We start from the raw sequence: 23,141 nt of genomic DNA, 5'->3' as shown, positions 1-23,141 counted from the left end.
TGCAAGAGATGATGGAATGAAACCAAAACAAAACCAGTAAAAATTAATCAGAAGAACATCAAAAATAGAGAACCAGCATATCTTTAGTGTAATCCTCCATCCCATTCCCCACAAACATACAGAGGGCCATGACCTGCTGGGATAATAAACTGGTGAATATGCATGAAATAATCTTTCTATTTAACCTTCCTTTCATCTGTCTCATCAGATGTTTTCAGAATGGAGCGTAAGAAGTAAAGATGTGCAAAGCGAGATGACCAGATTGTAGAATGAAAGAGAAGTGGTTCATAAACCAATTCCAGCCCCATAAAGTTGCAAAACCCATCCCACTGGCTTTAGGAGGCTCTGAACCAGACCCTGCTGGCTGAGAAAAGCAGGCAGAACAAGAATCCGGAACAGAAAGGGGGTTTTGATTTGGCAAGAGTTCATAATGTGGGGTAGGAGAGCTGTGACACTACATAGTGGTTGTCTTGAAAACAACAAAAATTGACACTATTTTGCAACTTATTGTAGTAACTAATATCAACTAAAGGAAGTGAAAGAAGTTGAAATAGTTATACTTCCCAACTGGTCAGAATGATCTTGTCTGGAGAATGTGGATTTGATAATACATTTAACTTGGCACCCTGGGATTTTTTTCTCTGCTTGAAATATTTTTTTAATGAAAAGTTGCATTTTAGAGACATAACCTTATGTAAACACTAGCCAGGAGAATTTGATACTTAACTTACTTTGCTGGAGAGAAGAGCCTCTCCAGGTAGTATACTTTTATTAAACTCACCAAGTGAAATTCATCATTTTAGAACTCAAGCCTGGATTGTGAACTGTGAGGGTTTTTTGTCTTACACTGATGTAGGTTCAGTTATGCTCAGCACAAAAAGCCATAGTGAAATCCCTCTAAGCACCTGGATTAAATGAATCTTTGAATTGCTAATTGTTTAAGGTTGACCTGTTAAATGTCCAACAGCTGCCTTTATGTTTTTTGTGGTACACAGTTGCACTCTGTTCAGAAAAAAAAGCACAAACAAACAAACTCCCCCTCATGTCCAAGCAATTAATTCATGCACAGAAAATGATGGTTTATGCCTTATATCATTAATTTTTCTTGCACAGGGGTACGCCAACCCAAAAAACCAGGTAGATACTATATGATGAGTTGCAAGCAAATGAGATTTAAATGAGACTTACCATAATTGTGACTGAGAGGGATGTCCCATACATTGAGAGAATGTCACATAAGGAAAGGTGACACGATTTAGCTTAATCAAAGATAAACTTAGTCCTTTGGTGAACCTTTCTATCTGAATGGTAAAGTGCTTCCAGATACTGAGTGCTGATAATTAATGCAGATCATACAATTGCATGAATCTAAATGTTATTCACATGTTATTCTAAATTGGTGCATATTATTTTTAAATACTGCATTGCAGAATTCCTCTGAGTCTTCAGCATGTCTTTCTTGGTACAGCTGGATAGCATAGATGCAGAGCAACAAACAGACACTATATAAAAGTTGCTTCTAAAGCTGTGTTCATACCACTCATTTTCTGAATTTTTCTGTTGTCTGATTCTGAACTCTGCTAAATCCTGTTTTCTTTTCAGATTCCTCTCAGTGAGCTAGTTTCTTTTGTCTTTCTCTCATCAGATGTCTTTTGGGGGGAAAAGACATGTTCATTAAGTGCATGAGGGGGAAAAGAAGAATTATTAATCAAATCTTTTGTGCTGTTTCCAAACAGGGACGGAGAGGCTTAGGTTCAGTCTTTGTATGGGCATCTGGAAATGGTGGAAGGAGCCGAGACCACTGCTCCTGTGATGGCTACACCAATAGTATCTACACTATCTCCATCAGCAGCACAGCTGAAAGTGGGAAGAAGCCATGGTATCTGGAAGAATGTGCATCTACACTGGCTACAACATACAGTAGTGGGGAATCCTACGACAGGAAAATAGTACGGGTTTTAAATTTTTTTATGTATATGTGTTTGTGTTTTGCGTATCAATTTTGGTAACGGGAGAGAAAGAGAGCTTATTTATACTAATTAATGGACTGCTTTAGATAAAAATCATATGTAGACAAGTTCATTTAGCCCCAGTGTGTTACTTGGTTGGAGTCATCATACTGCTCAACATGGGTATCTCTGCATGTTGCATCCCAATGCAGTGCAGGTATACTCAATTCATAGCAGGTTTTTGCAGTCATCTAGTTGCTGCCAACTCTTGAGTGATGCTTTCAAAGATTCTATTGCCACTTCCACTGAAACAGATTTCCTTCATTAGCAATATCTTGTAGCCCATCAGTAGGCCCGAGAAGATATTCTCCTTCAGTTTTTAATCCAGTTATCAATAGTTTTCATATTTTGCACACATTATATTAGCAGTTTTCCTACATACCTCTCTATTTCATTTTGGCCCAGCGTCATTCCTCTTTTACATTCAGTGATGGTCAGTTATTACTCATATTGGTGCCTATTCCAAGATGAAGCTCGGTGTTCATCTTTCCTTTATTGTTCATCATCCCAATCCTAAAAAGCCAGCATCCGTTTTCCATTATGTTCTTATCTTGACTGGAAACCGACAAATTGTTTTAATTCTGTTTGATAATCTGTTAATACCATTAATATTTGTATGCTGTATCTGCTTTTTCAAATTGAGTGCATTCAATATACTTTCCAACATTCAATATACTATACCTTTTAACCTTCTAATCACAATTAATCAGCTTTGCAAATATTGTCCTCTTCTCTGCTTATTTATTCTAGTGTATAACTTACAGAAGTTAATTTCTTCCTTATCAGAAAATTTAGGGATTTTGGTTTGCTTTTTTTCTGCCACATGTTTTCTTAAGCACCCATCTGGTCCTTAACAGATACCTCTCTTGGTGTCAGTGAGGAGTTAAAAATTCTTGCATCTGTGTTTTTTTAATACTGTCTGCCTTGTCTTTCAGGATTCTGGGATGCTGGCCATCCCTTCTTGGATTCTTCCTTATTTTCAGATGATCTAATTTTTGTTTTAAACTTGTTCTGAGGTACTACTTCGTTCCAGTAATTTTTCTGTTCTTAACTTGCTTCTCTCCACTGAAACCTTATCTCTCTTCCTGGCATGTTTCTTGTTCTCCCTGATAAATAATAATAAAGAAAAGAAATTATTCTGTCTCCTAGCAGTCCTCACTTCTGTGATTAAATTCCCTCTATTGTCCTTTAAAAGACCTTTACTAACTTCATGTTTAATTGAGACTAATACAGTACAAGGTAAGCAGAGGCGATTACGGTTCCCCAGCCTGACCTTTTGCTTGGCTGAGTCTGTAGGACATCCGTGAGTCCTTCAAATCCAGCAATTGCTGTCAACTCGACAATAATTTTTATAAATACAATCAATCTTGCTTTCAAAGTTTCCAATGACAGAAAATCCACTTAAGTTTAAGGCATGTGGTTTTAATTACCAATTGCCATTAAAAGATTTCTCTTGTTTGCTATCTGAGCTCCTCCAGCTTCAATTTCTAGGCATTTGATCATCTCACAGATTTTATTGCTAGTATGAAGAGCAATCTAGTTGTCTAACATCTGTCTCTCTACCCATGTAGCCTGACCTGTTAATCCCTTTTGATAAATGAAGGTAAGCTTCTTGCATCATTCTGTGTAATGCATGTTTTCTTATAAACCCTCTCCCGTTTTATGAGCTTTGAGCACCCATACTGGATAGGTGGTAGCAGTATCAGTGCCAAATGCACAGGAAAATGTGTATCTGTGACTGGCAGATTGGTATGTATCATATTTTACATTCGGCCTGACTGACACTTGTTAGCTTCACTGTCATATAATGTGTTCACTGTTGTGTGACACCCAAGCCGCTTTCAGAGCTGCTGCTTCTCTTTTTCAGAGTTGGTCATCCAAGGACAGATATGAGGGTAGTTATGGTCTCTTTATTGCACCATTTACCACTGGCTGTACTGGTTTAGTACTCAATACAGTCCATCCCTCATCATCACTTTACCTTTCACCAAAATTTCTCCAAGTGCAACATTCATCAGAAGGTGGTGATGTGTCCTTCCAGGTCTTTGATAAAAGCTTTAAGTCATACTAAGGCCAAGAACCTAATTGTAGAAGGCCTGATTAGAAACAAGTCTCATTTCTTATAGGTATTATAAGCATATATATAATTTCTCTGCTTCTAAGTATACATCTGATTTCTTATATATGCTTACATTTTGAGACTTCATAATTGTCCCATTTTAAATCTTTGTATTATGTATCATGTACATTTTTAATCTTTTGATGTATACATTTTTTTATGTGCAGTATCACATTATGTGTCCTGTAGAATCCTGACTAGACGAGTTTCAGTCACAGTGGTGGCCAGAAAAATAATACTGCAGCACTTTGGCAAGCTCTCTTTTCCAGCATCTTATGTTGTCCACCATTAATTATACTGGTAGTTAATTAATTTATTAATAATTAGTTTAAATCCTGTGTCAGCTGTTTTACACTAGATAAAAACTTGGCAAATAGATGAAATTATTAGGACAATACCCTTTCAAAATATTGACACTGTGCGGGTTTCTTTCAATCTTCTGGAACTTTTTCAGTGTTCAAAGACTTGCTAAAATCAACAGTACAGTCTAACATGTTCCCTTTCCAGCTCTTGTAAGAGTCTTTGGTGCTTCTAAACCTGCTGATTTAAACTTGCTATTTAAAATAGCTATAAATAGGAAGATGAACATGTTGCACAAATGCATCACATTTCCTTTGAATTTCTTTTCCAATTTATTTCTTAAAGCACTAAGGAATTTACATATGAAAGTTCCTCACAGATATAATTTATAAACCTATTACATGACTTACCTTCTGAAAATAACCTCTCTATTTGTTGTTCCACCTATTTCTTTTTTTTCTAAAAAATGCCAATTCATCTGCTGAGTTTCTTTCTCTTCTAAGATATATTTCTGCCTAGCTGACTAGCTTCTGGTCTAAGCAGAACTTAAAACCAACAAAAAACCCCATCTCCTGCCAGTTCTCAAAACACAAACAAAAACTTTCACTTGTTCAGAAACTCCTTCAGGGTATCAAGATACACAGAACGTGGCACCTTCAATTTTGACTAGATACAGATACACAAAGTATGTGAGAAGAAACAGTGGATTTTTGTTAAATCCTTGTCACTTCTAGGGACACATATTCATAGAAGTCGGCATATCTTGAAGAACTGTAGCAGAGGGTAAAAATCATTCAATCAGTTCAGAAAGCTTATGTCGTGAAGTATGAAATAGCAAGAAATGCAGAGGCTTGGGAGAGGAAGAGTGAGCATGTTGTCTGCTAAAAGAAATCCCACTTCTGACCTTAGTCATTAACCTCGCAATCAATGAAATTACAGAAAGATTGATGATACAGCCTTAATAATGACTGTACAGAAATTGCATCTGCTTAATTCTTCAGAGCAAGGTGCTTCTATAAAACTATTACAATGTGTCTAGAGCTTTTTCTTTAATAAGTGTGTGAATTTTCTGGAAGCTATTGGACGTCTGCATATGGCAGCTATTACAGTGTATTGTGATTTATATCAATTTTGTTTGCCTTTCATGGGGATGTCTGTCCTAGGTTGCTAATTTCATGTTTATTAAACTAGGCGAGTACCAGAAACATTGTCTCCAACCAAATCTAGTATATTCAAAAGATTTAGAAGTGGATATAACACATGGCCCTAGAAATATTGCCTTGACTTCTCTTGGGCAGTCTGATCAGCATTTTCATAGATCAACAGTTGTTACAAAGGTATCTGAATGTGTTGTACTCAATAAAAGATTCAAAAATTTCTCCTTCTCCCCACCCTATTGATCAGAATGACAGCTAATACATACTAATGGTGGTTTCATAGTGCTGTCAAATACCACATCCTTTTATTGTGATTAATGATGTTGCCCTCATGTGGTTCAGGAATTCGGGGAACCATTTTTCTTCTTGAGACTTGCTTGCCTGTTGGTGGTCCTGTAGTCTTTTTTTTTTCTCAGGGTAGATGCAACACTTCTCTGACAGTTAATCCATAGTGCTGAAAAACATGCCTCAGATCTTGGAGGTAATTTACACCTAAGCGTCTCGGCTCCTGCCAGTAACTTTCCTTTGAAATAGCTCAAATGGGATTTCCACTTAAGAAGCTTTCCCTACACATTTTCTGCTGAAATATTTGCTGAGTGAGAGAGATAAGGGTCTGTAGTTCAAACTACTGCCACAACATCCACTTAGAGCATGGGAGACAACTTTGCTAAATGAAGAGGTGTCATGGTTTATTGTGCCTGGTATCTGTAGCTACAGGACAATAAAAATACTCTGGAAGCATGCTATTCCAGAGGGTGAGAAACACAGATAGTACAGTGCAGTGCAGTGTATTGAGAGAGGCTGTCTCTTAAGCAAAAGATGCTATGAGGGCATTCCTTGCCTGAGATCCTGTAGGCTTTGATACCCTTTGGTCCTCTGAGGAAAATGTCTGCTGCACCACTTTTATGCGGGGGACAAGATACCAGGCTACAATAGACACAGGCATGTATTAGAACCTTTTCTACCCTCTTTCTCCTGGCCTCCCTTCCACTCCTTGCCGCAGTGTTGACAAGTGTTTTTTCAAATGGGATACCTGAACCTTATATGTCTCTATTTGCGTGCATGTCATCCTGTAGTCCTTGAACACATTAATCCCACCTGCAAAACCACTATTTGCATTTGCACATACAGGCAACATAGTGTTAGGGTTGCTCCTGCTTCAGTTTCATCTCCTGATATTGTCAGGGCATTTATGGGATTTGCATGCCTAAAGATTTTTCAAACACTATTTATTTTCATTGTCTAAATTAATACACAGTCAATAGAAGAGAAGGCGGGAGATAAAGAAATTATATGAACAGTTTATTTATGAGGTTCAACTTTTAGCTGATGACAGATAAAATAAATTATTTAAAAAGATGTGCGTTTATGAAGGATATTAAATAATTGGGGAAAAAATAGGTTTTTTCTAGACTTCATTATTCACGAAATCTGACCTTTGGTAAGTTCAGTAATTTAAGGATATGACATTATAACTGCTTTAATTGATCTTCAACTTCTAGAAGATTCCATTTTGTTTCACTTGCTCACTACTTGATTTCAACAATCATTTGTTGAGTACTGTTAGCTCCTTCTCTATTAGAAGTCTTTCTGTTACCTTTTGTATCCTTACATGTCATGAGAACTTTCAGTGGCCTTCTAATTATGCAGTACATATACTGCTGAATATGGCTAGTGCAAGTGTGTGAAACCTATACATCCTATATGAAATTGATTGTATTCTGCCCAGATGGGATGTGGCTCTTTTTTTCAGGTTATATTTTGTGTATCTTCCAGTTTCAAAGCTGGACAGGCATTTTTACATGCCTATACTTTTTTGTGATTTTTCAATCTTCTGATCATGTCCTTCTCCCATATTTGTGCATATCCATGTTGCAAATGAAGTATGTTACTAGTGAATTAGAGGAAATGGAAATACAATAATTCTGCATACTTAGGTATGAAGCTGTCATGGTTTGAGCCCAGAGGTCAACTGAGTACCACACAGGTCATTCACTCTGACACCTTCATGGACGTTTCCATGCTGTGGACTGCTGTCTGCTAGTAATTGTTCTCAAGTCCATGTGAGTTTTGCTTGAGCTTCTGTTAGGTAGTAGTGACTTTTTGTCTCTACTGCCTTGCTCTTGTTAGAAGCTACTTCTTCAGGAAAAGAAGCACAGATTAGAATCATTTTCGATTAACATTTCCTGAAAGAAGTAGAATTTAGATTAAGCACATTTTCATGTGTGATTTACTGTCTTACAGAAAGAATCTGCCTAAAATTCATTATGAGTTAGGAACATCCTAACACTAAGTAGAATACTATGCCCCTGGTTGATATTGCACATTACAGTTTATACATCCACTTAGATTGCATATAAAAATATGTGGTAGCATATAATTAAGCAATGCACAACAATTTAAAGCTGCAAATCACTAATTGGCTGGTGATGTCTAGGCCAAATTTGTGATTATATCATGATTTTTTGATTAATTGTTGCTTAATTTCATGTGAATTATTGCATAAGACATGAAGGAAGAATTATACAGGGTACTTTGCATGAGCCCAGCTGTATTCTATTCTGCCATATACTTCCAATGTGACTTCAGGCAACCTAATTAATCCCTTATACCTCTTTTGTAGTCTCTAAAATGGGCATAACCAGTCTGTATATGGAGAGCAGTGTAAGATTTAGTTCATTCCTATTTGTTAAAGCACTTTGAGATTCTTGGATGGAAAGTGCTCTATAAATGCAAATAGAAAGACAGAGTTCTAGCTGTGTAGTTTTAAAACCCTCTGCATGTTTTTCTAATTTGAAAGTCTTTTTGTTAATCATGCCATGAAAAAAATGGGGACTAAGTTATATTTTCAGTGCAATACAGGGAACACTTCTCCACGTTCACAAGTGACCTCAAGCTCAGAACATCTAACATCATGTATTCAGACACTTTTTTTTTTCCTTGCAATGAAAGAAGCAAGTACGCTCAATGTACATGCAACTCATTAAAGCAAATAAAACCTGTTCTGATTTCTGAAGCTGTGTTCTAAATTTCACACATTCAATTTCTTCCAGATCACCACAGACCTGAGGCAGCGTTGCACAGACAGCCATACTGGAACCTCAGCCTCTGCACCTATGGCTGCAGGCATCATTGCACTGGCACTGGAAGCAAAGTAAGATCTGAGTTATACTCTGAAAAAAAAAGAAAAAAATAAGCATATGGAAAGATCTTTCTCACTCATTCAGCACCTTTATCCAGGGATCTCAAAGTGCTTTGGAAACTCACAGTACCCTTCCAAGGGCAGGAAAGATCTGCATGCTTATTTCACATGCAGGAAATCTGACACCATGGAAATGAATGAGAGAGTACTCAGTGTTGAAATAACTTGAAACAGTGTTGAGCATGGATAGTTTCCACTAAAAGATGAACGGCATCCTCACAGTGTCTTACAGTACCCTCACAGTGGTGCCCAGATCTGCTGTTCTCTGCAGACTATTGTAGGTTGCCTCTTGCATTCATCAGGCTCCTCTTAGCAGTGTCCATTCTTGAACACTGAAGAAAGTTTTAGGACAGTGTTAGGCTACCATGAACGTAAATTAATATAGTATGAAAAATAAAAATTCTCAGCTTCTGCATGCTGACTCAAGTCTCTTTTTTCTAATGGGTTAAGTTCTTCAGCTGTAAGTACAATGGATAGTGTAGCTCCGTAGTCCTCTTACCTTTAGCTCAGAAAAGTTTGTGTCTTAAAAGCATTTTCTCAACTGCAGGATTTTGTTCTGTGTGTTTAATATATACCTTTAATGTGTTTCATGGAACAGCAGAAATAGTGGAGATTTATCAGGTAAATATATATTTCAAAACATTTTGCATTACTTTGCACTGTGTTGGATAATACTTGCAGGTCTAAGGTGCAATGCTCCACCCCAAATCCTGCTTGAAATCAAATGTTCCTAACTGCTAGGAGTCTGATTCTGTTAAATTCTGGAAAAAAAAAAAAAAAAAATGTTTTCCTCTGGGGGCAGTCATTTCCTTTGAAGGAAGTAAAAAATTTGCACACCATAGTAGTTTCAAATTGTACGTAATTCATAGCAGGAGAATTATGTTTCCATCTTTAATGTTGCTTTTTTTAAGAAACCATGAGCCAGTATTCAACACAGAATACTTTTTTGCTGTTGAGTTAGTCATGAGAATAAGAGCGAGTAATTGAAAGGCTGACATAATCTTAAGTAGTGCAGTGCTTATATCATTATAATTAGATTTTATTAATGCAGTCATTAGAAACAAAGGTATTTTGAAAAGTTAATACAATGCTACTGTTTTTTTTTAAATATTTTTTCAATCTCTTCTTAATCTCACATTTAAAATCCTTAAATTCATTCTAAACAATCTGCACATGTAGATGAAATTCCATGTGTGTAAATTTCATTCTGCTGCAAGTTTTTCTAATTATTTCTTAATGAACAGAGATTGCTTGTAATTTATTGTTTATTGATTGTGACATCTTAAAACACACTGAGAAGCTTAGAATTTATGTAGTCTTTTTTCTCTGTGGACTTTGATGAATGTACCAATGGGAAAGCCATATTAGTGCTTATGGACTAGTATAGGTTTTTTTCAAATGAATGGTTGCTATGACAAGAATAAAGAGAAGACTGTATTAAGCTTCACATGTGCTGATGGAGACAAAATGTGGCAGTGACTAAAGATCCTAGTCACTTTTGTATTTGCAATACTTTGTTGCATTGTGCTAACAAGAGATTCAGGGTTAAAATGTATTGATTTTGCCTGCTTTCAGATTCTATTCAGTTTCAGTATATGTAGGGTTCTTACTTATTTCCAAATCTTAGCCTGTGTATTTGAATAGATCCAAAGGAATTATATCAATAATATTGCAAATGTGGGTTTATTAATGTATATTCCATTCACTAACTTTTTCTCTCCTGTGTGTACTTACAACCAATTTTCTGAGCACAGCAATGAAAGAAAAAAGAAAGGAAGGGGAAAAAAAAATGAAATTAGAGAGATAAATATTTCCACATTTCCCATGCTATTTTTTTCCTATAAATTAATCCAGTCCTAGGGTTGGAGAAGCCTTTCGTCTTGCGAAGCTGTAGATTATGGATTAAGGACTTCAATAGTACATGGAGATCATGTCATAATACATTCAATTTTAAGGTCTGGGATGTGTTTGTATTAAATATATTCAGATTATTTAAAGCCTTTCTGAATCGTAATTCTTATTTATTTATCTGACTTGAAAATTCAGGTTATATTTTTCAGCTGTGATACCTGCCAATTTAGGTGATCCTAAATAGGCATCAGGAACAAAAATATGCAACAGGAAGTTTTGAGGCCATCTTAAGTATTTTCTCCAATACTTTTAAAATATATGGCATGTAAAGGACACATGATATTGTGGCTTAGCATAAGCATTTACTGGAACTAGTTTGCATTCAAATAGAGTTTGCATTTACATAGGTTCTTCCTTAGATTCCATATTAGTGCCTGTGCTAATAACACTAGTGTTGACATGAGAATTTTTAAAAAGACTATTTGGAAAGGGATTTTGCAAGGTTAATTATGCTCTTCATACAGCAAGCTGCTTAAAAATTGGAGCACTTAGTCCTGAACACTTCTTGAGTATGCCTGTTATAATGTATACTTTCATTCCACTCTGTGATGGAAAACACAACAAATTATACCATGGAAGGGTTTTGAGCCTATGATGTCCAGTTTTCCCAGTAACCAAATTCTGTTCCTGGGAGACATCAGAGGGTGAACAGAGCACTAGTCTGGCCTGGATGTGAGTCAGAACAGCCAAGAGGTTGCTTCAACTCACGTGCAAAGGTACATTAAACCAATGAAAAATGGGCAAGGCAGACTTCCACCCCAACCTGCCACTTTCTTTGATAAGCCCCATATTGTAAGATTGGCAAATAGCTGATGGGGGACCTCTTAACCTGCCTACTGATTTGAATCCTCCACTTAGTTGTTTTTTCCAACTGGGATCTGCTCCTGAAATCCTGGCAACAAATTGTTTTGGGATGGTGGTCTGCTTACTATCCCAATTTCAAATAATGTGAACACATCTTTTTTTTTTTATTTTCAGTCCAGTATTTGAGTATCAAGTGGCATGTTTTCCTTCAGGAATTTCTTTCAGGTATCAAGTGTAACTGAGTTTCAGACTGCTTGTTTGGAATCCCTGAGGGTGTAATGCAGAAATGTAGATATGCAACAACTGTCACACAAAGAAAGACATCTCGTAATCTTCCTATTCTTTGGTTTTCTTATGGTATCCAGGTGGTTAACTGTTTTATCTGATGATTCTCAGTGTATCTAGAATCCTGTTCAGGCTCTATGAATAAATGCTTGCTTGTGTTTTGCTCTTCTTAGTCATTACACAATGTTGAATTTTGCTAATTGTAAACCAGCAATTATGGATATAAAGAATAATTGATTTAGTCAGCAGAGGCAACAATATTCTTACTAAAAATAAACTATTTACACTGCATAGTACCATCTACTGTTGATACCAGAAATACCCTTTCCCAATGATGAAAGGTTTCAATTCAGGATTTGGGTGAATCAGAGTCAGAAGAGACAGTATGCCTACATTTGTTCCAGTGGGCATTGTCCCCTGTTCCTTTGAAGAAGCCAAATTAAATAAAAAAAAAATGTTGCTGATGGAAGAATACATTATACATCCTCAAGTGAACTTCATGCTCCACTATCTATAAGTCAATGCATAATTTCCAACCCATACTATACTAACTGCAGTTACATGAATAAGAAGTAGCACCTGAAATGGAAGTATTGATCTCCTGTGTTCCTACTGTGTGATATACTCAGTGGTGTAGCTTTGGAGTCTCTTCACAAGAGGTATATACTTCATTTGTCTTTGGTTGCATGAAACCAAGGCTAGAACAAGGTAGTGCTGGAAAGAGATAAAGAATTTCAGTGAATTTGGATGCCAATGATCCATTCAGAAAAGTGACAATGCACCTCATTCTTCTAAAAGGCAGTACAACTAAGTGTAATCACTGAGATGAAAGGAAAATGGACTTCACATCGCAAGAGGTCAAGAGTGTCAGAGGAAAATACTTTGGATTTCTGAAAACTGATCAGATATTTGCAGTACTTCCCATATTGATTGATTTTCTTACAGGAAGGAGAAAAGCAATGTCCTATCTGGCAAGGGGCAGTTTTGGATGCAGAGAGCATATTTCTGTGTCATCAAAGTTATGAAAAGTTTGCATGTTCATGGAGGCTAAAGTCAATGAGCCACTTAAGATGAACTGTGGAAGTGTTGTCAAGTGACTTCTGTAATTAGGCTTACCATGTAAGAGAAGGAGAGGTTATCACTGAAGTCCATCAGATTTAGCTAGGTCTTTGCTCCATTGATTGACTGCCTATTAAAAAAGAGAATGCCTGAGTGTGTGAGTTAGAAATCCTTTTGTGAATATTTTAATTTTTGGAGTAGCTTTAAAGTAATGCTCTTAATGGTAAAATATTTGAAAAACATAAACATAAATAAATGTTTAATTTAGAACCTGTGTTTCTCTTGAACTTTAACCACCTCTGTCACTTACGCAATTTCAGTTATTATCTTGAGATTGACTTGGAATTACTCTCCTGAATTCAGGTCACCCAGTGTTTCCCATTTTAAGGTCCTGTTTTCAGTTACATGTAACTTTGCCAAAGAAAAATCATTCGGTATGAAATTTTCCATGTAACTTGCTTTAAAAAGGTTTTAAGAAAATTCCATCCAGACATTTCTTAAACTGAGTCTAGATTAAAAAAAAAAAAAAAAAGAAAAAAAGAAAAAGTTTGACTGTGATCATTTTTAACTTTTTCATTGAGTTTTACTGTGTCTGTGCTTTGGAGCAACAGCTAGAAATAGAACAAGTGGATAGCCGTTGCTCTGGTGCCAGGGCAATGCCTTTTACTTTTATAAGTTTTTCAAAAATCTCAGTTGGCCTGTACTCAGTTGAAAGTTTTAAGAGTTTGGCAGCTCTATCCCCTGTAGTTTCTTAGTTCTCCAAGTGTTCCCCAGCCTCAGCTTTTAGAGGCTGCTTAGGGTTGTCTCTGAAGTTGTTCTTAGGGGTGCTGCTGGCTGCTCACCTTAAGAGCAGGGAGCCCATCTGCTTTTCCCTGTCTGTTCTTGCAGCAAGAGGAAAATGAGGAATGTTGAAGAGGAGCAGGTTCACTGGATTGCTGTTCCCCTGCAGTCTTTCTTTTGAGATTCCTTGCAACACAGTATCATAGCTCAACTATATGGAGATGCTACACAAATATAAACCGAATGACATAAAGCCAGACATAAACTGATAAGGATTATGTACAGGCAAATGCTATTACCTTGAAAAGGTGTTCAGAAAGTTTAGCTTTGAATGGAAAATTCTGATATTGTAGAATTTGTGAGCGTGAGAAGTTTAAGATTGATATGTTTAAAAACGAGTGATGTGATGAAGTTACTTAGTGACTGTTGAAATGAACAGACCCAGTGTGTCCTTCCACAGTGAAACCTGGCAAATATCAAAACACGACAGTTAATATTCCTGTCCATGGGTCTATATATATTGGAGTCACTAGGACAGGTAGTAGGGTTGTAGATCTCATGGTACAATTTGGCTGATTTGTAAGCGATGGGAATGTGTGAGTAAACCAGGCATCTATTTCTTATGTTTTGTTTATAAATTTATCATAAATGCCTTAAGGGTGGCATTATGCAAAAATTGTGATGAAAATGATCTCCCGCTGCACTAAAAGATGTTTAGGGCACAGAGACTCCTTTTTGTAGCAGTAATTATCCATGTCTGTTCTCTTACAGCCAAGATTTCCAGAGAAGGTTATTTGATAATTCCAAATTGAATGGTGTTCCTCTTAATCTGCCCTGTGATACTGTGTTTTTCCTTGATTCTTTGAAGAAAAGTTTATTGTATTCTTCCAACAATTCTCATCAGGCTCTGCTATTTTGACAAGAAATGTTTTTTGAGATAGGCCACCATTCTCACATTCAGATAGCTTGTTATGAAGATAATGTAGCAATCATTATTCATGTTGCTAACCATATAATTTTGCTAAAAAAAAATACAAACCATAGCTTCACCCTATTTGTTTATTGCATTGAGTGATGCTTTTGCTAATTGTCTCTCTTGAACCAATTATTTATTCTGAACAGTTATTTTTGGCACAGTATCATTATTTAAAAGGATAGAGCACATATTATTTATGGTTTTCATGACTAGCCCAATTGTCACTAGGAAGACTAGTTGTGGACGGAAGAAATCAGATTTGGCTAAAAATTATGATCTACTATTTATAAACAACCTGCTTAAAAATACAGTTAAATCTCAATTGAATATTACTGTGATATAATTTAACATATTTGTCCTGTTTAATTTTTTCTCATTTACTTTGTTTCATATATATTTTGAGAAGCCTGAAAGAAGAGGGCTGTACCTTAGAGTGTAACTACTGGTTAAGGACACAACATTCATTATTTTTTGGCTGCTGTACAGGAACTTTTGTGTGTAATTGTTTTCACTTCTGCTTATTCTGGTTTGATTTTGACTATTGTCTGGTATGTGTAATCCCAAGGCAATTTCAGATGAGACACTGAAAAAAAATTTTCTGGAAAGAAATTGCCCACTTTTTGAAATCAATCCATTATCAAACAGACTTAGTACTGTTCCTGTTAATGCATTTGTTCATTTCAAGAAGTTTAGCCATTAATTCTTCTGAGATTAATCAAGTGGCAAATCAATTAACATCAGTGACATCTTGTCTGGATCTAGGGCCCACATGGCTAGCAAACAACTGTTTACTCCCTTATGATCCAATTTTGACATGTTTTACAAATATTTGACCAATTCTGTGATTTTTCCAGATGCTTTAGAATTGGCTGCTAGACAATCTTGTTTAAAAAAAACAAACAAAAATAACCCAACAAAAAAATCCCTCCTTTTTCTCCAAATGGAACTGCTATTTTGACATCATTATAGTTTCTTTCTTTTTTTTTTTTTTTATTTTATTTTTTTTGTTAGGGTTTCTGAAAAAAAAAATATGGGCACACAGTTTTGTTTCAGATAAAGTGTCTACTGTAGAGGGAAAATTTCAATCTAGCAATAGCTCAATTCTTAGTATAGTGAAGGCCCTATAGTAGGCTACCAAAATCAGTTTGAATATTGTTCTTATGCTGTTAAATCTCTTAGATATAAATATGCCCAAACTGCTATTCCTTGAGAGGAAAACATAAAAATCTTATGAATTGTACAGTAAGCAAGCAGATTTGGAGGTTGCATAAGAGACAGACTGATTTAACTATATACCATGTCGTATCCTGGAAATCAGACCTTTGATCCAGGTGTTCTGCCCCAGAAATTCTTACATTATTTTTTACCGTTAGATAAGGATGGCAGATAAAACAGTGAATGGCTCAGTTTTCAAGATCTGCCATGGTTTTTGTTTTTAGAAGTAAACCATGATTCTGAGACATAATCTATTTGCTGAGTGACTAAGTTGAATTTATGAGAGGTTAGTATTATCAAGACTGCTATATCTGTAGTTCCTTTATCTAGGCATAGTTAGATCCACCTTTGGATCTGTCATTCCTCTTTACTTAATCAGTTGAGTGTGCCCTATCTTGAATCTCTCCTTTAGAAGTTGAGAGGGGTATTTCAGTGCCTTATTTTTCACCAGTAACATGGACAGCTTGCTTTACAGAATAACAGATTGTTTAGATTCCAGATTATAAAGAATGCAGCTCTCAGGATTCCTGGAGGTCTTCCTGAAGCCTTGAAACATGTTTTTCTAAGACTCTACATAGACTCCCAGTGAAATTCCTGAGCTGGTATAAAATTGTATTGATTTTTCTTCTTGAAGCATATTACGTGACTCTCCAAGCATACTCTATCTTACAAAACCTTAATGCCTCTTACATTCCATGGCATTTTTTTTCCTTTTTTTTTTTTTCAGACATTTTTACCAGCTCAGCTGGATAAACAATTACTGTCTAGTCCAACTGTCTAGTGTGAGAAATTCCACTTCAAGAAAAAAAATCAATCTATGGACATATCAATGCTTCAATAAATTCTCAGGGACAAAAGGCATCAGCTTTCCTTAAAATAACAGAATAATTTAAACATGGGAATACCCTTATATCTTGTAGTCAAAAACAGAAAGCAATTGAATGGCCATGAACTGATAGAGTTTGGAAGGAATTACGAAAAATTCTGGCTACAATTAATAAGAAATTCACTTTCAAATCATCTTTGTTCTTCAGATTATTCCATCTCCTCTTACTCTTTCAACAACAATAATATACAGAACTTTCTGTGTTGACTCTAGAAGAAAACATACTGCTTCCTGTGGTGTCCTACCTTTAGGTAGAAAGGTGCTAGGTTAGCATCCCCCATGGTCCACACACACCTACTGAGAAATATTATGCAATGAAAAAGATACACTATATTTGAAATCAAAGGAAAGGAGAAAAATCTATATATGCTTAAATGGTTGGGTCACTGTCTTTGCGTCATTCATTACAATCTTGTTACATAAAAAAGTCTGACACTTTTAGCAACTCCTACTTGTTTTCAAGCATGTGGAGTATAAAGCTATTGGAAAGTAGAATGTGTAGAACTCAGTTATATGTGAGTGAATGTTCCAGGTTTTTCTCTGTTGCATGGAGTTACAGACCACTGTTCTGAAATTTGTTTTCAGTAATTTTACCAACATACATGAACTTCCATTGGTTAATACCCATGAATATATGTCGATGTGCACACAGAAGATAGGCTAGGATCAAATTTTCCTATGAACAAGACGGCTGCAAGTTTTCAATAACTTCTGCATCTCTACTGCCTTCTCCTAAAGCTGCAGCTTGTGGAAGCTGAAATTTGTCACCTGAAAACCTAAATTGATGCATCTTGAATGGAAAAGAAAGTGCTAATTTTTTAATGGATTATCACTTGTATTCACTGATTGCTTCCTAATAGCTTGATTTCAGCTCACAGGATAAGCAGATTTCTGCTTCCATATTTAAGTGCCATAGAGCAGTGATTATGCAACTATTTCCAAAAATACATTATTTTGACAAAACAATTTCTGGAAGATGTGAAACAATGTGTGTGAGATGTCAATCCACACAACATTGGTTTGTGTACATCAGAGAGACAAGTGAGATTTTTCTGTGTCTTCCACTGACAGGGGGACTTAGATAATTGTTCTGAATGTTTGTTGTTACTCTGTGTCTCCTTCCCCAAAAAAATTTATCATTGACATTTCTCTTAACTCAACCATGTGTTGATTTAAGAGTGTAGGGTCAATCCATGTGATGGCAATGTCCCACCCGTCCCTGAAAGTGACCCATTCACAGTCAACTAGCGGCTGACATTCCCCATACTCTTACGGTTGTTGCTTAGGTATAGTTTCTACCTGCAAGTAGAAGCAGAGCCAGGTATCGTATCTTAAAGATAAGTGCCAGAAATAGGTCACTTGCCTGCTGGCGTAAATGATTTCTTGGTCTGAGAGACATAAGAGTGTGTGTTAAGGAACTGAACTAAGGTTTCCCAGGACTTCAGTGACTGTCTAGTCCTGGACAGTGTAGTTAGCCAGTGCTGGGTTTAATACACTTCATTCTGGTCTATCGTATTCATTACAGCTGAGAGAAGTTGTGACAGTGTGTACAAGAGAGGCAGATAATGATACTCTGAGAATGATACTGAGTGACCAGTGTCCTGCATGCAATACTTTTTTCGTCTTCATTATTTAGTGGCTCAGTTTATCATTCCCTCTACTAAATTTCAGTTTTAAATTGAATACTATTCATCTTCTTACAGATGTTAGAAAAGCTGGGAAATTGGAAGGAGAAAGAAAAAATACCCCAATTATGGGCATGTACCTTTAGATCATCTTCTAAGAAAAATTCTCCTTGGGGTAGATCTAAAAGACACAAGAAAACTATAAGCCCTAAAGGTTTGATCTAGTCCTACAAGATAAATGGGTGTTAATGTCATAGTGAGTATACAAATGGAATCTTCTTTCACCTTCCCAGCAGAGAGGTTATTTGGAATCCCTTAAGGGAATACACATCTGTGCAAACAGGCACTTGCTCTGTAACTATTCAGATTCAGTGATGGCTGCTTGGTCTTCTTGAAGAATACACATAGACCCTCAATGAATTCCGAGACCCAGGAGTAATAGACAAATGAATAACAGCGAAGGCACCTGAAGTAGCTTCAGTAGGAGCTGAAAGTCTAAAGGAATTGCCATCTTGAGCACACAGTTAGTAAGATTCAGTAGAGCTTTTCAGCAAGACAACATTTTGTTTGCTTTCTTCTGCACTGGTCAATGTAGATAACATAAAGTAGTTAGTGGTCATACAAATTGCCTCTGTGTGAAATGTAGTCCTTCATCTTCCCTTAAGTTTTATATAATAGAATATTATCATGTATCATTATAACCTGTTTAATGCAAACCTCCCAGCTGTATAAATAATTTCATGTAGTAATTCTGTAAAATTAGGACACATTCTTTTGAATGGAGCAAAGGAAAACAAAGAGGAATTAGGGTTGTTTAGTTTAATAATCTTGTATCCCTACATTCTGGTAAAATATGTCTGATCTGTGACTTTGTCTTTCCCCTTTTTCATAGTCCATTTCTGACCTGGAGAGACATACAGCATATTATTGTCAGGACTTCACGTGCAGGACATCTGAATGCTAATGACTGGAAAACCAATGCAGCTGGTTATAAGGGTGAGAGCTTCCTTTCTTTTTTGCCATCAAAGGCAACATCTTATTTGATATTTTTGAAGAAAAAATAATGTCAAGTAGTTTGTTTGTCCCTATGTTGTGCATAGTTTTGAGACCTTTCAGGCCCAAACTGAAGGGGCCTATATTCTCTTTTATAAGGAAAACCTTTTGTCTTAGAATGACTAAACACAAAAATGGCAGCTACAAAATGCATTGGCCAGATCTTAGTCCCCTTCAGTCCTATTTCATGCAGTGCTGGTGGAAAACTAAGTAAATTGGTGGATTTTAGTTTTTCCTTGTATCCTAGTATTCTGATAAAATAGTCTAGAGTTGAAGATGCAGCAATTTCTGGATTCAGACCATGTTCTCATTCAGAATTGTTGACAATTTTCACTAAAAATGACAAAACAGTGTTTTCATATTTCTGTTTTGTACTATTCACCCTACACTATTTATATTTAAGATTTTTGTCAGATTTAGGATAAAATCAAGTCTTGAGCTATCAGGACTCTTAATGGGACAGAAATGATACTATTCACTCAGCTGTCATGTAGGTTTCTAAAATTTTGTACAGTCTTGTAATTTTGTATTAAAGCTACCTCTTTTTAACTTTTTCTCTCTTTTGTAATCCAAACAGAGATAAACATTTGTGCTATTAAATAAGATCTATATTTTCAGGATGGGTTAAAACTGGACCTTGAATGCATACTACATTGTATTTCAACACAGATTGGCTTCTGATTCCCATTCAGTAAATTCTTACTGCTTTCAGTTTGGATTGCATCTAAAAAAAAACCCAGAATGGCTTATTTCTGGTTCTCTTTTCATGAGAATTCCACCCAAGACTTCAATACTTCTTTTAAGATGATATTTGAACTGTTTTGTGCTAGAATCTCCTGAGAGAAGAATGTAACATACAAGAACCATCAAATCTTTACCCTGGTTTCACTTTAAAACTGAAGCCTAACTTTTAATCTATCTCAGATCAAGGCACTGCTACCATAGAGCACCTTTAATATATCATTCTGACCTATGACATTTCTGCTGCAATGGAATAGAAACCAAACCAAAAACACTTTCATTTTTGGATCCAAACCAGGGTCTAACTACAGAGGATAGATTTAGAAATGGGTATTTCACTCAATCCCCCTCATCACGTGAAGGTTCTGATACTCAGGAGCATGGTTTTGTCCCATTTACCAGTGCATGCCCACACAGAAAACACATACATAATGAGAAATAGATAGTTTCTTAATTGCAATAACATTACAGTATTTGTTGTTGGGAAACATTTCCCAGGATTTAAAAAGTTTTGGCAGGAGATTGTGACTGTATTATCATTTTGTTGAAGCTATCCGAAGTTCAAACAATGCTTTTGAAGTAGCATAAAATAGAGCAATTTTTTTCTGTAACTTACTTCCAAAATCCTATATTTTTATGTTTTTCCACTTGTTGCCCAAGAGAGGCAAACACCCTGTGAGGTATTTCACAGCAGCTGTCACTCATTATCGGAGGAGAGGTCACATTAACACACCAGCAGTAGCAGCACTGGCAGCAGACCTTGCACTGTTGCACCACTGGAGCCTGCTTATTCTGAATCCTTGGAGCCACACAATTTTCTATGCATTGTAGAAGACAAATACTGAAGAAAAGGCTGAAAAAAGGTTTCTTCTCCACTTGTGCAAAGTCACAAACATAAATAAGCTCAACGGGGGGACGGGGATTCAGGAAATACAACTTGATCTGGCAGAGCTCTGCTTGACTCCATGGTGGAATTGAAAAAGAGGAAGACAAACTAAGTGCCTCGACCTCTGTGGAGCTCAGGAATCAACCTTAACCCAAATAAAAGCACTAGTTTTAACTAAATTATTTTGGCAACTTACACTGAGCAAATGGTTCCAATAAAAATGCAGCTCTCTCTAAACCTCTGTTGGTTTTGGAAGGAGGAGAAGCAAAAGATTTAGATTAAATCACAACATCCAAACCTGAATTCAAAAGGGGGTTTGCACACCGCTGCTGGCAAGACTGAAACAGTTTTTTTACTATTGCACGTGGCAATATTTAGTATAATGTTACACTATTATCCTTCACTGTTGCCAAGAGTAACAATTAAAGTATGGGTTTTCATAGATGAATTACTCTGATCAGACTGAGTTCCTTAAGGAATTGTATCATAATTTTGTTGATGGCAAGATCCATATTTCTTCTACAGCATGTTCTTAACAAGGGAAAGGATGGAAGATTTTTTTTTTTTTTTTAATTAACTAAAGCAAAGACTGTCACGAGAAGTGATCTGCCTTTCTTTCATGCATACTGGGGAAGAAAGAAGAACATTAGGAGAAAGAGAGAGACAGGCTTGCTCCTTTAGAAATGAGAACTGAGTGTGAAAACAACAAAAACTTGGAAGAACCTCTCACTCAACAAAGGGTCAGCAAGAGCTGGTAGTTGAAAGTGGGTCAGCATGCCTTTTCAGGGGGCTGTTTTGCTGGGCTGCATGGCAACCCTGTCCCTTGCTATAGTCCCTGGCAGTGATTTGCCATTGCAGAACACACAGAAGGACCTCACAGATGTCATTACTGCTTGCAAGATCTCCTTTTTTTTCTGTCTTACATTCATAAGAAGAAAGATTAATTCATGAAAAACACTTGAGCCAGCTAGTGATTTGCTAAAGCAATACTCATTATTTGTTTAATTTTCTGGAAAGTAAACAACATTCATTAAATTCATGTCAATAGAATTAACTGAAGAATGGGCAAGAATTTTTTTCTTGGTAATTTTTTTTGTAATTGTTTTGTTGTCAGCCAGCGTGTATCTTTGCTCAGGAAGTTATTATCTAGTAGTCTCAAAAAGAAAGACTTGAATAATCATTTTGGGATATTCTCTGCTTAGTCAGTTCTGCATATAATTTTTCACTGTAAAGAGATATGTTATGCTCAGTTTCTCTGCAAAATCAGAGGGTTTTTTTTTTATAATTAAAGCAGTTAACTAACTGATTATATGAAAAAAATAGTAGAGATCATCTAATTTTGGGAAGATATCAAAACTGTTGATCTGGTTTTGCTATGGCAGATTTGTATGCAAAGGCTCCTTGTTCTATCAGTTGTTTGGTCAACAACAGAGCATGCAATTGCATTCATAAAAAGGGAATGCTGCATTAATGCCAACTTGTCTCTAGATTGAGAATGAAACACTTCAGTTTTACGAACAATGATCAAATCATATGAACAATTCTTTACCTGTAACTGAAGCTCCAAATGCTGCCAAGTACTCTCTCTAGGGAAACAGACCATTTGTAGTGAAGGAATACAATTCATTTGCAGGGAGATTTTTACAGAACATCCTTCACTCTTCCTGGCTCTAAAGTATAGACTATTACACTTCAGTACCATGAAATAAAATGCCACCAAAAGACAAAAGGAATCAAAACTTTAGCCACTTTTTTTTCATTTTCAGGCTATTCCTAGGACCAGCGATTGTATTCTTCCTACAGAAACTGAGAGTTGTCTCATTTTCAAGGGAGTAACAGACTACCAGAGTTATGTTACATCTCTTTAAGTTAGACAAAGTATCTGTCGCTTCCACTGGACAGTGACCACAAGAGAGAATTTGTCATTTAATACAGCTTTTTAATATCATTTTTAATTACAGTATTTAATAAAACTGGTGATTATTCTTGTTGTGAGCAGAGCATTACCAGTCTGGGAGTGAGAAAGAGTCAAGCCTATCTGTGCTCCTAGATAGGAGACCTAGATTGGCCAGATTTAAATTGCCATAGGGTGACCAGTAACCAGGCACAAATTCAGACACTAGCAAAAAAATC

At 36.2% G+C, this 23,141-nt stretch overlaps 1 protein-coding gene across 3 annotated transcripts in view; it reads left to right on the top strand.

Moving 5' to 3' along the window:
• Positions 1–23,141, top strand: part of PCSK5 (proprotein convertase subtilisin/kexin type 5) — a 246,574-nt gene that overhangs the window by 117,967 nt on the left and 105,466 nt on the right. For all 3 annotated transcript variants that reach the window (XM_042787933.1, XM_042787934.1, XM_042787935.1), the window contains exons 8-10: positions 1,737–1,949; positions 8,639–8,739; positions 19,221–19,324. In XM_042787933.1, coding sequence (XP_042643867.1) covers positions 1,737–1,949; positions 8,639–8,739; positions 19,221–19,324 — 418 coding nt within the window. The remainder of the gene's footprint in view (positions 1–1,736; positions 1,950–8,638; positions 8,740–19,220; positions 19,325–23,141) is intronic.

The sequence above is a fragment of the Tyto alba genome, unplaced genomic scaffold (assembly GCF_018691265.1).
Source record: "Tyto alba isolate M040663 unplaced genomic scaffold, T.alba_DEE_v4.0 Super-Scaffold_13, whole genome shotgun sequence".
Classification (NCBI taxonomy): Eukaryota; Metazoa; Chordata; class Aves; order Strigiformes; family Tytonidae; genus Tyto; species Tyto alba.
Note: the sequence above shows the minus strand (reverse complement) of the source record. Positions and strands in the feature narration are given on the sequence as shown.